Source organism: Lactuca serriola, chromosome 9 (assembly GCF_051521515.1).
Source record: "Lactuca serriola cultivar US96UC23 chromosome 9, Lser_US96UC23_V15, whole genome shotgun sequence".
NCBI lineage: Eukaryota > Viridiplantae > Streptophyta > Magnoliopsida > Asterales > Asteraceae > Lactuca > Lactuca serriola.
In genome coordinates, this window is record NC_136416.1 from 29,503,921 (window position 1) to 29,520,655 (window position 16,735).

A 16,735-nucleotide genomic window follows, 5' to 3' on the forward strand; every position below is an offset into this window, starting at 1 on the left:
AAGTTTTCAGTGCTTTCAAGAAATGGAAAGCGATGAAATGAAACTAACTTGAAAATCAAGTGTTTCAGATCTGATAATGTGGGCAAATATAGCAACAAAGAATTCGTTAATTTCTATGTTGAACATGGAATCAAGATGAAGAAGACCGTTACAGAAACACCTCATCAGAATGGAGTAGCTGAGAGGATAAACAAAACATTGAGTTAAAGGGAAAAGAGAATAAGACTGCAATCAGGTTTACCCAAGATGTTTTGGGTAGATGTAGTCAACACAGTTGAATACCTAATCAATAGAGGACCCTCAATTCCTATAGGGTCCAAGACTCTAGAGAAAGAATGGCAAGTTCACATGGTTTCATTAAAACACATAAAGGTCTTCGGTTGTGTCTCATATATAAAAATCAAATACTCTGATAGAGACAAGCTAAAGACAAACTTAAGGAAGTACACATTTGTAGGCTACGAGTTTGACGACATGGGATAGCGCTTTTGGGATAACGAACACAAAAGGGTTATCAGAAGTCGGGATGTGGTGTTCAATGAGGATGTGCTATACAAGGGAGAACTTGCTAAGGGCTCAAGAAGTAAAAAAAAACAACCAGAATAGGAAGAACCAGTTAAGTTAGAAGAAACGTTAGAAGACAACATTATAAAACATGTCATTACTCCTTAGATAGGTGAAAGTTCAACAATGAAACTGGAGAGAATGGGATCATGGATGATAGTAGTTTAGAAAATGAAGGTGTAGATACTGAAACTCCTACCGTCTATAGATCCACAAGATTACGAAGGCCTCCAGTCAGGTATTCTCCTCCAACAAACTTCTTGTTGCTAATAGAGAATGGTGAACCCGAGTCTTATCTAGAAGCCTTGAGGATGAAATAACCCATATAGTGGAAGAAGGCTATGGAAGAAGAATTGAGCTTACTTGACAAGAATCACACTTGGTCCTTGGTCAAGCTTGCAGCTGGGAAGAAAGCACTGCAAAACAATGGGTGTTTCGGGTTAAGGATGAGATTGATGGAACCAAGAGATACAAGGCATGGTTGGTAGTCAAAGGGTTCCAACAGAAGAATTTTTTTGATTATAATGAGATATTTTCTCTAGTTGTGAAGATGACTACAATCAGAATGATTTTGGGAATTATGGCCTCTGGAGATCTCCATCTAAAGCAACTAGATGTGAAAACAACTTTTCTCCATGGCAACCTTCAAGAAGACATATACACGACACAACCAGAATGTTTTCCTATAGTTGGTAAGGAAAATATGGTGTGTAATCTAAAGAAAAGTCTGTATGGTTTGAAGTAGGCTCCAAAGCAGTGGTACGTGAAGTTTGATAACTTCATGTAGAGGAGTGTGTATAGTAGATGTGAGATGGATCACTACTATTATTTTAAGAAATTCAAGTCCTCTTATATCATCCTATTGTTATATGTTGATGACATGTTAATTGTTGGATTTGACATGCAGGAGATCAACAAGCTAAAGAAGAAATTGGCCAGTGAGTTTGAGATGAAGGACTTAGAGAGGCTGCTAAACAAATATTAGGCATGAGCATAGCGAGGGACAAAGTTATCAGTATACTAAAACTTTCACAAGCCACGTACATCAATAAATTTTTAGAAAAGGTCAGCATGGCAGATGCGAAAGCCAGAAGTACACCATTGTGGAGTCAGTTGAGGCTTACCAAGAGGCAATCCCCCAAAATGGAAGAACACAGAGAAAACATGACCAAAGTTCCCTACGCATCTGTACTTGGTCGTTTAATATATGCAATAGAATGCACGAGACCAGATATTGCTCATGCAACGGGAGTTGTGAACAGATTCATGTCAAATCCCGGGAGACAACATTGGGAAGGAGTGAAATGGTTGTTATGCTATTTAAAAGGAACAACTAAGCGTTCCTTATGTTTCAAAAGAAAATGAGTAGTTTTAGAAGGGTTCGTTGATGCAGAATTAGGTGGATGTGCAGATTTAGGAAAGAGCACAATGGGTTATGTGTTCATAATTGGTGGTACATTAATTAGCTGGATGTCAAGGTTATAAAAGAGTGTTGCTCTTTCAACCATAGAAGTAGAATACATGACACTTGCAGAAGCTGCCAAATAGTTCATATGGTTGAAGAGTTTCTTGTCAGAACTTGAAATGCAGCAGGAGGATTATGTACTGCATTGTGACAACCAAAGTGTAGTTCATTAAGCAAAGAATCCAATGTTTCACAGTAGAATAAAACATATTTAGATGATGTACAATTTCATTCGAGAGTTAATCAATAAAGGAACTCTAAACTTAAAGAAAATACTTGAAACAAAGGATCCATGTGATATGTTCACCAAGGTGGTTACCACTAAGAAGTTGAAGCTTTGTATGGCTTTAACTGACCTTTCAAAAGTTTGAAGAGAATAGCTTGGTAGAGAGAGAGAGAGATAGAGTACTTTGAGGAATGGTAAATTTTGAATGGCATATGAAGTTGTTCAAGCCTTCAAGTGGGAGATTGTTGGGGTAAGAAGTCTTGTCCAACATGGAGCACTTAGATCACATTGGAGCACTTGGGTTCATATAGCATGTAACAAAGGAATAGATCATCTAAGAAATGAATGGATCATCAGACAAAGGAACAGATCTTCTAAAAGGTGGTTTGGAGCAACTTGGAGTGGTTTTGGAGCAACTTGGAGCACTTTGAGCAACTTGAAGCAACATAGAGCAACATGTTCCACCATGATGACTGATGTTGCACCAATCCTTAGGATGTTGCGCCATATAGAGGCATCTTGCGCCATCCATGAAGATGTTGGGTGAAAGGGAGAGGAGTTGTGCCAAAGGGTTGGATGTTGAGCCACACACAGGAGATGTTGCGCCATAAGGAAGACAATAAGGAGATGTTGCGCCACATCTATAAGTTTAAATTGGACCGTTTTCTGCAAAATAATTTAAGAACCGAAGAAAACCTGATTGCCCAAATATCTAATATCATTATTTAAGTCATAACCTGTTACATGTCGACAAAATTGAAAATTTTAGCCAAAACTCTGTTACATTCCATCAAAGTTGAAAAAAGATCATTTAAAGTTAGATGAGGGTATAAGTTTAAAAAATCCCTGTAATTCAGCCAACAATTTAAGATATTATATACAATTATAAACAATAACCAGGTTGAGATAATCAAACAAATAAAAATAGTAACGGCTCACGATCTGATCAATGTTTAAATTAAATTATTGATTTACACTTCTGATGAACATTATATATACTAAATTAATGATTTACCCTTCGGATAAAAATGGAAGTATAATGCTAAACGGATACACAAAAAAATTGATCACCTTGAATAGGAAAATGGGTAGGGTGCATTTGTCATTCTATCAAAGTAATTTGCTATGTTATGTTTTAGCTGGTTTCCATCAAAGTACATTCTTTTCTGGATTAAAGGTACGTAATATATTTTCCTATTTATTTGAAAAGTTTCAGAAAAGTTGTTAATCGATTTCTTGTAAGTTATGACAAGGAAAATTGAAATATATGAATACATATATTTGATACAGGAACAAAAAAATAATCGAAAAAAATATCAAAAAGCGAAAGAAGGTACTAACCTTCTTGTGCACAACAACGAAGTTTTGAAACGCAAAATGATGATCAAAGTTATAAGCAATAAGAATGATATTGTAGGAGAAAGTCTGGAAAAAAAAAAGCAACGATTGAAAATACGTGTGAGTAGCGGATTCCAGGATGAATCGTATATGTATGTGATAATTTGAAACTGATTTTTTGGTATTAATGGTTTTTTAATAAAAATTGATTTTATATTAATGGTTTGCTAGTATAAACAGATTTATATTAATGGTTGATATTTAATGCCTTAATTGAAATGGTTTTAGAAATATGTTTTTAAAGTTGACCATATTAATAATCTTTATAAATGGAATTCAAAATTTAAAAATGGGAAGTTTTTATTAGGATTAAATGCATTCCATTTCAATGGATTTAAGTTAATTTTGTTTGACAAGTGGAAAACTTTTATTGGAATTAAATACATTCCATTTGGGAAAGATGATATCAGCAATTTGATTTAAGGGTGGAAAACATAAGATTGAAATACAACCAATGACCCAAATTGTTTAAGATGATATCATAAGATTTTTGTTTTTATATATATATATATATATATATATATATATATATATATATATATATATTAAAGACAACATAATTATTGATATGCTTATTTAATGAGTTTTTTTTTAAAAAAAAAAAAAAAAAACTAAACAAGTTTGAATTTTGAAGCTAAAAACTATAAATAAGGGAGTTAAACTATGAATAATATTAATTATGATTAATGATGGCATAGATTTTCAAAAGATGTCTTGAAGGTGATGCTTGCTTCATTTTGTAGAGATTTGTGTGAAGCTAAAACAGAGGTGTGATAATTGAAGATGCAAGGAAGATCAATACGCAAATTCTAAGAATACATGAGCAAAAAAGAACCACCTTATGGTGTTACATTATGTTATGAGCACACAAAACATCAACTGAAGCACAACCATTGACATGAGGACAAAGAGGATTAGAGAATTATGGTTTAAGAGAAAAAAATAAAGGAGAAAGATGGGCGACTATTCATGTTTTTGGTCAGATTTATGGAGAAATTGATATCTCATATATAAATAGAATGATATGTTTTAATTGATAACATAATTGCTGATTGTAAAGATTCTATAATTAAATGTAATTACGTTCGAATTGTGAATTATATTTTAGAAAGTATGAATAGATTCTGTAATTAAAGATTCTATAATTAAATGTAATTGTGTTTGAAATATAATCGCTAAATTTAAAGATTTTATAATTAAATGTTAAAATTTTATTTGGAGAAGATGATGTCATCAACCTGATCTAAGAGTGAAAATCATATCATTTCTCTATTTGGAGAAGATTTTATGAACGTATAGTTTTTCTTTAATCCTAACCTTATTTTCATTACGGCCCTTCTTATATTGGTTATTTCTTCCTTAGGTGCCTAGTTCTTGTCATGAAGTTGGCATATCCGTGTGGTCATACTTGGGGTTCCCCGACTTTTATTGACAAGTGTCGAACTTTCCCTTCACTGGACCAATGTGTCGATATCAATCACCTAACTATCCAGCAGTTCAGATTCCGTATAGTACTCTTAGAATGGTTAATTAGTGGTCCTCCATAGATGCTTTTATAGTCTCATTCCATTTTAAATACTTACACAGTCAATGTGCCTAGACATTAGGAGTAATCACACTCATCTGACATATGCAAATCAAAGCAGTCAATAGAAAAGCATGCATCCCATAATGCTATTCGAAGTATATGATTAAACTTAATCATGTGTAAGTAGGCAAAGGTTAATTAACCACTACCATATGTTTATCTGTTGGTGTTGCTTAATTGTTGCATTGCTTTTTCCATGATCTTAAAGTTGCATTTTTGGAGTGGACCCAGTGACACCCAATTAATAAACTTTTTAGGCTATTATCTTATCTCGTTCCATTTTTTTTACAGTGGAACAAAAAGTTATAATTTCTGTCTCATTTCTCTCTTGTCAATATATATGTCTTATGCATTACAACCTATTATATATGTCATTTCGTGCATAACAAACAGGAAACCAAGTCTTACTGAACATTTGGTCATTTGAATATTCTTAATTACAAAGAAGTAAATGAATAATGAGAATAACTTCATATGTTTTTTCGGTGAGAAATTATCATTGATGATATACCGATACGCGATACATGTGTTTTCACTTTGAGGCTTCTTAAGTCTAATTCAATTGGTATCTATCTTGCGAGGGTGAATTCTACCAGATCTTTTAAGGAATTAAATGAAGACCCTCCTTTGAAGAGAGAATATTTAGCCTTTTCTTTCATGCTAATTGCTCTTTGCCTCATCTCTTGCCCTTCTTCATCCACCAAGAGTCTTCTGATTGCACTTTCGACTACTTTTATCTCAAGATTTTCCAGTTCCAGACCTACACGCCATACGTAACTCAGGTACCTGGAATTTACACATTGGTCCCCCATAACTGGTTGACATATCATTGGAACCCCTTCGGAAATACTTTCTAAAGTTGAGTTCCAACCACAGTGACTCCAAAACCCACCAACTGCAGAATGTGACAGCACCTGTTTTTGTGGAGCCCACTTCAACACAAGACCTCTTCCTCTTACTTCTTCTGTAAAACCTTCTGGCAAAAATTCAATCCACTCCGACCCACTAACTGAGCCGGGTCGGACCACCCATAAAAACGGTTGTTTGCTTTTGGCCAGCCCCCAGGCTGTCTCAGTAAGCTCGGTTTCATCCATGGTGGCTAAACTCCCCAGACTTACATAGATAACTGATCTTGGAGCTTGCTTATCAAGCCATGAAATGCAACCAGTGTCTTCTTCAAGAAAGCTAGTAGATGGACACCTAGCCATTTTTATCAGAGGTCCGATGGCGAAAATTGGAACCTGGTAGTGCTGCCTGAGTTGTGTCAGCGCTGAATGCTCAAGAAACTCCATGGTGTTCCATATAATAGCTGAAGGGTTTCTAACACGTTCCGCAAGAGCAAGCATTTCTGTTGCAACTTCTGTAGGTGTATCATTAAAAGGTAAATCCTTGTACCTGAGGGGATGGAGCTCTGGAACAAGCTCCTGCAGCATCGAATCTGTGTTGTAGAGTGGTAAAAAAGTGATACATAAAGGTTACTATATATATATATATATATATATATATATATATATATATATATATATATATATATATATATATACCGACATATCTACAGTTAAAAGCTAAAGTACTAACTAACCTTGAACAGGAAGTTTCCCTTCTGCATGTAGCCGAGGAAGAGCAAGGAAAGCCGGCATATACGATGCACTACAACTGCGCAAAACAATGCTACGAAGATTCAAATTGCTAGCAACTTCTTCAGCAAAATACATGATATTGTCGTGTATGACTGTGATCGTATGATTCATTTCATCTTTTCCTTCTTCAATCTTTCGAGTCAAGTGATCTTGAAGCTGCATTTTGCAGTTATTGTTAAGAGCTTCAAGGAACTTTGTGTAGTTGGCTGACGCATCAATGGCTGAAAAGTTGTCAGAAAGAGCAAGGAAGACGAATTCAGGATGGTTAGAAGGATCAGGGGAGTTTAATTTGGTATGGGCTAAGGTTATTGAGAAGCCTTTGGAATGAAGGACACTGCCGAGCTGAAGCATAGGCGTCATGTGACCTTGAAATGGACTTGCTACCAGTACCAAAGGTTTCCCTCTCTTTCTCTCATCTCCCATCATTCTTCCTATTGCCTACTAGCTACTTAAACTTTAATCCCTTGCAATTATATTTATATGAAAAAAAGTCAACAATAAGAGAGATTTATGTCTTTATCAGGTACACGGTATTAGGTCGTTGATAGCATATTTAGCAGCTTGTTAAAGTTGAAAAGAAATGGTTGAAAAAACATGCTTTAGATAGTATATATTAACAATGCATTTATAAATTGATTTCAAAATAAGAATACTTATTGTAAACAAGTAAGCCAATGACTAATATTTTTTAATTACATTATATATATATATATATATATATATATATATATATATATATATATATATATATACACACACGTTATTTTGTTTTTACAAACTATTGTGTGAAAGAATGTAAAGATCTGGACCAACAGATGAAATTAATCAATGGACATAATTTCAGGATGTATGATACTACAATGAGATAACATGTATCATATAATCACATAAATTTTAGCAAAATGGTATTTTGGACAATTAACTATATTTATAAAAGAAAATTTTCGGATTTTCAGGGATAATAAATTCTCTTAGTTTTAAAAATCTGATTTTTTTTCATTAATTCAATTTTAATTCTAAAGTAATTTGTAAACACAATCGATTTTATTCTGTCAGAATATTTTTTTTGTTAGAATGAGGTTCTTTCGAGAATTTTATTCTATTAGAATATTATTGAAGAATAACAAAATTCTTAAATCCGATGTTGAAAAATAACAACATTCTAATATATTTTTATACATCTGAACTTAAATACAAATTATGCATATTCTTACAAATTAAAAGTTTTATACATTTTAATATAATTGTACATATTCTAAAAGAATATCAACAAAATGAATAAAATTCTTAAAAAATAACAACATTCCTAAATTGTGTGTATGATCAAACTTTATTCATTCTTCAAGTTATTCCTATTAGGTCTTCAATGCATTCTTCCAGCCATTCCTATCACAAATACAATAAAAACTAATAATGGTTAAAAACATGTTACTTGCAATTAACTATCACTTTATATATTCTAGTAGAATAAATAGAATATGACAGAATACGTAGAATACATTATGATAGAAATACATAGATTTTATTCTGGCATAATACATTCTAACAGAATATATAGAATACATTCAAGCCATTCATATCAAAAATGCAACAAAAACATCAAATCTAACAATAAACATTAATTCATTATGAAAGAATACAAACATTTTGAAAGAATGGATTTATATAAATAAATTATGATAGGATACACACAAATTCATTCACACCTCATACTCAACTTTCACATCATAATAGACTAATTTCTTCTAAAAAACAACACTAATTGGGTTTTTTTATACATTGCAAGAGAGAAAAAGTAAAAAACAAATAGTAATGGTATCATATTGAGAATTAGTCAATTACCGGGAATTTGGTTTGAAACCTCTCTTATGCATTCTATCGAACACATTCTGTACATTATCAAATACTTCTGTGTAAAAGAAAAAACACCAACAAAGGAGAAGCTCAATACACATATACAGGGTAAAAGGAACCAACAACAAAAACAATGCTATAACTCCAGGAAGACCCCACCACACTACCACTAACCAGCAACAAACAATTGCACACAAGCCAAAGAACCAGCAACACAACAAAAAAAAACACCACAGGTAAAAAGGTCAACCACCCTGAAAACCATTCCGGACAGCAAGAATCGCAGAGGAGCCCCAGCAAAACAAAAGCAGACAGTTACGAATCGAGCCAATCAAAACTCAAACTTAGGGAAACTCCATGAAATAGAAATGCATAGGAAGAATCCATAGAAACAACCACATAAATGTGACCTGATGTAGAATAAAGAAAAAAAACAACAAAAACAATCAAATTTATTGAAAAGCTAAGTGATTTGAAATCATGAAGAAAAAATAAAATTGTTTAAAAAAAATACAAAAGATGTCAACTTTTGATTGAAGATTAAGATGTGAGATTGGCTAATGATTTCTACTCTTTTACCTGAGAAGATGAAGACCGATAGAGGAGGGTGGTCGCTTGATGACGGTGGTGGGTCATCACCGCAAACATGAGGGGGAGGCGTTGCTGGAGAGGAGGCATTGATTGAATGTTTCTGTCGTCAAAGGGGAGAGTCATTGGAGGAAGAAGATCTGTAGATGCAAATGAACGGCAGGGGTTATTTTTAGGTTTTTAAAATACTGATTTTATTTCCTTAATTGTAGGATTAAATTAAATGACCTCTTTAATTATAAATACAAAAAACTAAAAATGCCCTTATTTGATTTAATTAACTATTTAATATTTACTAATTTGTGATTGGTGCATACATTCACACAATAGTTGTTAGAAACATTTGAACATAGCGTTCTCTCTCTCTCTCTCTCTCTCTCTCTCTATATATATATATATATATATATATATATATATATATATATATATATATATATATATATATATATATATATATATATATATATATATGGTTTTAAAACATGTTTTAGATGATAAACTAACAAACGGTGTATTTGATTAATAAAATAAAATAAATTCATTAAAATGCTTGTTTGAGTATCATTTTAAAAATAGACTTTATAATTTATTTTAAGTTTGACACTCATGATAAACTAAAAAAACACAAAAAATTAGTTACATTAATTATAAGGTTGAAGTGTGAGCCACCTTGGAGCCATATTACTCTCTCTTCTTCTCACTTCGTTTATTTTTCACCTTGGAAATATTTACCTCTTATTTTCTTTCACTTTCTAATCATCATGAACTTGAATAAAAACAAACATATCAACATAAGAAGCAATAAAAGGTATGAAAAATGAGACGTGGTTCCGTGAAATCTACCACAGTGATTTGAATTTTGCGGTGAAATACATAGGTAGGACAATGTTCAGCATAGCTACTGTGTGGTCCGCATATTAGCTCGCCGTAGTGTGTGGTAACGCCACTTCGGTTAGTCTAAACTAATTGTGTCGTGTCAAAATAATATTGTGTAACTTAAGTTGGTTAAATTACTTTATTCCTGCTTTGAAAACTGAGTTCAAGCACGGATGATATTTAAAAAAAAAAAAATCCATTACCATATGGAAGTCTAATTCTTTTACATTTAAACAATAATTTTGGTAATTTGATGGGACCTTTCTTTTGTATTGGTTGCGGGCCTCATATTTGTTTGGGGTTGTGCATAATAACGTGTTTGAGTGTGATTTTAGTCCTGAAAAAAAATCAAAACTCTTCTTGATGAGATTGATTAAAAAGTGGATGGTGATTGAGTGGTCAAACATCTAACTTCTACCTATTTCTAAAAGTGGTAGTTACCCTCAAATCCCCTTTTTAGATTTTATGGAGTGGAAATGGGTGCCTAACTTGTTAGTTGGCCAAGTCCAAAGGTGCTACTTTGGGAATTAAGAATTGAAATCTTTTCTTACACGGTTAAATTTATATAATGAAGACTTAGGCTACACGGAATGGAGTTCGATGGCACTCGACACATCCGAGCTGGCGTTGATCAGGACTGATTCAAGCTGATTTGAACCCCCGGGCAAAATAAAAAAATATATATATTATTTTTTTTTCATCTATCTGCGATGACTTAATACCAAAAACTTTTTTATTTCTAAAACAAAATAAGTAGATATATAAAAATGGCCCCAAAAATATAGAGGATATGTATTGATGTCAAGATCATATCAAAGGATAGGACAGCATAGGTCATCGTCCATGCTGTTTTATCCTCTGATGCGGCCCTAACATCAATACATACCGTGCCGTCAATTCGACATGTGGAGTTTGGTGGCCAAACTCGATGAGGTTCTACCGATGAGAGAGAAAGAGCCAATTTTCAAAATTTAAAATTTTCATCTATTTTTTCTATTTGAAATATTATCGGTTTTTCCTTAAAAAATCAAATTTCTACTCACCTCTCAATCTATATAAATACTATTCATTATCTTATTTTGTACCACATTATAATATTTCATTTTTACTCATATTTGTGAAAAAATTATTTTCCCTTCTAACCTAAAATCTCCAAGAACTAGCAAGAAAAAAAACCCCAAAACATAAACCTAATCTTACATTCATCACCTACATTCATCTAAAATCAAAGTGATCACCCTATTTATCCTGTCATACTTACCATTTTTCCGGTGCATACTTCCATATCATATCCATACCCAACCACAAGTCTAATCTCAATCTCAATCCCAATCTCAACCCAGTCCTAAATCCAATCTCAAGTGGAATCCTAACCGGAAAATAAGTTCAACCCATTTGACCACCTTCCCGACTCGCAATTCCAATTCCAATCTCAAACCCAATTGGAAACTTACTCTCAACTTGAAGTCGTACCTAAAACGGATTTCGAGCCGGACGAGATTTGACCTCAACCGGAACCCAAGAAAAAGGAAAGGCATCTTCCAAGAACTGGACACAGGAGGAAGAAACGATGTTGACTCGTGCATGGGCAGATGTTTCGGAAGACCCAAAAGTCGGGAAAAACAAAAAAATTTCAACTTTTTTACTGGAAAGTTACTAGGCGTTTTCATTCGGAAATGAATATTGGAGACTACAGAAAATAAAGATCAAATTTACTAGAAGTGGAGGAACACCAAAAAAAAAGTTTTCATGGAGTTTAACGCGATATTTTCGAGCATTGCGTGAAGATGACAAAGTGGTGTAAATGATGAAACAATCTTTTTATAAAGCTCTGTCACCTTACTAGAATGATAATAGGGTACCTTTCAAATTTCTTCATGATTGGAACATTATGATGGCGTTGAAAAAGTGGCAAGATATCTAAACTTCGAAATCATTCACGGTGGTTCTTATAAAAGAACCAAAACACCATGAACCACTCATAACTAATCGTCGTCGAAGGCGCATGTCATGATTGATCTCAACGAAGACGAGCCTATAGAGGTTCCAAGAGCTAGCCGTCACATGAAAAGAGACCAAGTTAAATGAAAAGGTAAAGGGGCTGCTAGTAGTTCGAGTGACATCGAGCAAATGATTAGCAAAATGGACAACTTGAAGACTACTTTGAAGCAATACTTGAGTATCGTAAAAGAGAAGAAAAAAATCTCGTTACATGGTGACTTTAACGAAAATACTAGTCGCCTTACTGTACGCAAAAGAGAATTGGCGTTAAAGGCCAAAAACGAGATTGCAAGAAAACATAATATGTAGGTTCATATATGTTTCATAGTTTTAATTCTATATATTGTGTTTTTATGTTTCCTAGTTTTAATTTCTATGTTTCCTATTTTTAAGTGTCTTGTAATTTCCCTTTCAAGTTATTGAAATTTTGGTTTTTGAAAAAATAATTTGTTTATACTGATTATATTTTATATAAATTAGTTTTAGTAAAAAATATAAACCATGGCAAAAGTGGCAAACCACGACCTCTAAATGGAAAATTTTGAGAGGTGTGACAAATTCTACGTGACACCTATGTGGCGGTACAAAGTGTGTGGCAAAAGTGGCACCATTTCCTCTAGCCTTAATATACATTAAGATAACATAACATCACAATTTAAAGTAATTGACTTGTAACGTCCCCAAAATATAGATTAAAATTTTCATTTTTAAACAAACCTAACCAACTATAACAATTTCATAAAAATATCATCATACTATCAACTATAGTTTTCAAAACAAAACATTAGAGTATAAAAAATGATAGTGCGGAAACTCCAATAGATGCAATACAATAAAGTCCAGGTCTTCTCCTTGCTACATGAAGTACCTATAACATTTAAACTTAAAACAGTAAGCAAGAAGCTTAGTGAGTTTCTCAAGATAAAACATATCAATACTGGTCACACCCATCATACGTAACGAGCCCCACCCAAGGAACATAACACCCCCCCCCCCAAACATGTTTAAATGGCCCCCAACATATACAACGGGCCCCGTCCGACATATATAGTGGTCCCCACCCAACATACATAACGGTACCCGCCCAACATATGAACATGCAAGAGTCGCAAAGATAGTCTAGCATACTACACAGTTTAACACCTGCTTTTCATGTATGCTTCTTTTAAAGTTAAATTTATTAAATCTAAATTTTAAGGCTTTTGGTTAGCCACAACGTGGTGGTGGAGGATCACCACGGTGTGGCATTGTCCGTTAAATGAATGCATGTTTACTAGTAACCATGACGTGGTCATGTATTGGCCACGACGTAGTGACAGTTGGGGCTCAAAACCCTAGATATTGGGCCTTGGGCACTATTTAAAGGATGTATGGTTAGGCTTTCTCCCACCCTCAAAACCCTAGATATTGGGCCTTGGGGGCAAGCAAAAGTCAAGTGTGGGGTATTTTGATATGTGCATATTTAGGCATATATTTTGTATAGAATATTAATACTTTTTGACTATTTTATTGCAATTAATGAACAAAAGGTGCTTAATTACGTCTAAATTGTATTTTAAGCCTAGAAGAAGTGGTCAGAAGCAAAAGGAAGTGGAAATAACAATCGGGAGCTCAGGAAGTAAATAAAGAAGAAAAAGAGTAAAAAACATGAAGAACTTGGCCAGTCAATGCCTGACTCGACGAGTCATGACGAATATTCGCGAAGCTTAGAAGTCCTTGTCGTACACGGATTTTTAATGAAGGACTCGCCGAGTTGGTCACTGGACTCGACGAGTCGACTCTGTTTCCAGAAATCTATAAATAAGACATTCCTGCCCGAGACCAAAGACATTACTGGAACCCTTGGAGGTAAAACGATGATTAAAGGTGTTGCTGAAGTGCTGAAAACCAGAGAATCAAACCTACATTCGATTTTGAGGATGATTAAGGCAAATTCTAGTTTACTCTTTACTTAATCTTTTGATTGAACCATGTATAAATCAATTGATTTCGTTTTTGAGTTTGTTTTTGCTGTAATTATGAGCTAAAACTCGTATCTTCTGTTTAGGGTAGATAACTTTGTGAATATGGATTGATTTTATGGTTAGGATTAATTTAATTTGGTGATATTATTTTGTTAAGCTTGTTAAAGAACCTTATCTGTTAACAACAAGTATATTATGTTAATTAACCAGTATATTAAGTTGCATGAACATCTCTTAATTGCTAGTTTCGTATGATTTATGTGAAAACATTGTTATATGCCTAGGAATAACGAACGTGAAACTAGGGTTAACTAGAAAATAGGTAAGTTAATATGTGAGCTTGTGTGACGAACCATCAACACGAGGTTAATTGAACGACCAATTTGATTAACCACTACAAGTCTTACTTAACCTGAACCAATAAACTAGGAAATGTATTAATTTAGACAACTGGCCATTGCTTGAATTAATCTGTTTTCTAAGGATTAGTAATAACGAACGTGAACCTAATCACCTTAATCGGTAGCCAATGAAAAATTAATCCATTGCATTTACCATAAAATCAACCATAGGATCAAATGATTCAAACCTAAACAGAAGACTCATTCACTATTGAATTTAGTTGATTTTTGTTTGTTTAGCTGTTAGTTGCTTAGTTTAAGTGTTAGTTAAGTTTCTAGTCTTGTAAAACTAGAGAAACCCATGCTATTTTACTATTTGTTTTTTAGATAATTCTAATAATTAGTTTAATTGTCGTTCCTTGTGTTCGATACTCTGTTTGGTAAATTATACCACCAATTGACATGTACACTGTCTTTTGTGTGTCAAATTCATATTTAAAAAGTAGGATAAAACTAGTTAGTTATACACACATCAGTAAGGCAAAAGATTGTATGTATCTTTCTCTCTTGTCCCTCTCTCTTCTTTACCGGTGGTGAATACCATAACACCACACCGTAATTCTACAAATATCATAGGTAAAATTTTAAAATCTAAATGTCACCTATTGGCGACAGTGTGACACTCTTTAGCCTTACAAAACAAGGTTATAAAGTTGTTTTCTATGTTAGATGAGGTAACATTTTGTATCTTTGAAGAATATTTTTTTTGTTAACCTCGAATGTATTGTATTATTTTGGGGTAGGCTAAAAAGACATCATATTTTTCCATATAGACACCCTCTTTGATTTTTAAGATTTTTTTATTGGTTGGATTTACATTGTTTTCCAGAAAAACAAATTATAAATAGTTTATTATAGGTTGATTTTTAATAAAAATGTTCATAGGATGTCTAAGGGGTGTTTTAATAGCAACACCTCTAAAAAGACATCTTATTTTTCCATTTAGACACCCTATTAGACTTTTAAAGTTTTTTTATTGGTTGAATTTATATTGTTTTCTGAAAAAATAAATCATAAATAATTTATTATTGATTAACTTTTAATAAAAATATTCATATAGTGTCATTATTTTACCTAAATCTTGTTTATCTATGATCTTTCTTACATCTACTTTCTTTTGGAATATAGGTTACTACCATTTTTGTAGGGGTGGCAAATCGGGCCATCGTGTCAATCGGGCCATCGTGTCGTGTTTTTGTCTGACACGACACGACACGACAAGGTTTTATGTAACACGAATACGACACGACACGATCTCGGGTTTTTTTGAACTAACACGAAAACGAACCGATTAAAAAATGACAAACACGACACGACACGACAAAGATAACATTAAATAACAATTAATGTATTTAATTAATATTTATTCATACATAACACGAAAAACACGACAAACACGAAAAATACGACAAAAAATGTTAAATCGTGTCAATTTCGTGTCAAATTTTGAACACGACACGACACGACGTCGTGTTTTTTACATCCGACACGAACACGAATTCGAATTTCAATTTCGTCTCAATTTCGTTTCGTGTCGTGTATTTTTGTCGTATCGTGTCATCAATTGTCACCCCTACCTTTTTGAAAATCCATCTGATTATAACATTTTATAATTATTCTAGAAAATACGCAAACTCCCCTTCGTTGGTCTTGCTGGTCTGAACTTAAATTGAAACCCACGTCCCTAAAATTGGGGTGCCTTTCGTTCTTTATTGAACATTTTCACTTTTAGGTTTCCATTTAGTCAAAGAACAAATTTGCTTTCCTAGCGACTACATAATCTTTATATATTTTAATCAATGATTCCAAAATTCAAATAATCGTCTTGTGTTTTTAATATTCATGTATACTCAATTAAATGCCTTAAAAAAGCCAATTAAATGTCATAAACATATATAACTAAAATGTGTTTGAAATAAATAATTAATTTGAGTTTGAAATATGCACATTATTTTAATATAGTTTTAAGAAATATATATAATAAAGTTTTCCTTTGACATATCAGATACAAAAAGTTATATCGTTATCTTTTTTGGATGAAAAAAAAAACTTCTTTTAAAAGATCACATGTAATAATAATAAAAGTAAAATGGTTCAAATAAAGTTGACTATTCTTAGTTTCTTGCCGATTGAATTAAGTCGAGGAAGTCCATGTTTATTGCCCTTTACA

General features: G+C 33.1%; 1 protein-coding gene and 1 long non-coding RNA gene across 2 annotated transcripts; one reads left to right on the top strand and one right to left on the bottom strand.

Moving 5' to 3' along the window:
* Positions 1-5,810: 5,810 nt before the first annotated feature.
* LOC145073990 (UDP-glycosyltransferase 76H1-like) lies at positions 5,811-7,347 on the bottom strand. Its single transcript, XM_079020438.1, has 2 exons — positions 6,824-7,347; positions 5,811-6,679 (listed from the first exon to the last, which is right to left on the bottom strand). Exons 1-2 carry the CDS (start codon positions 7,305-7,307, stop codon positions 5,811-5,813), a joined length of 1,353 nt encoding a protein of 450 aa, XP_078876564.1. The 5' UTR covers positions 7,308-7,347.
* LOC145073991 (uncharacterized) lies at positions 5,884-9,606 on the top strand. Its single transcript, XR_013691636.1, has 5 exons — positions 5,884-6,023; positions 6,118-6,715; positions 6,833-6,967; positions 7,051-7,276; positions 9,323-9,606. It is a non-coding gene; the product is annotated as an uncharacterized LOC145073991 (long non-coding RNA).
* Positions 9,607-16,735: the final 7,129 nt, after the last annotated feature.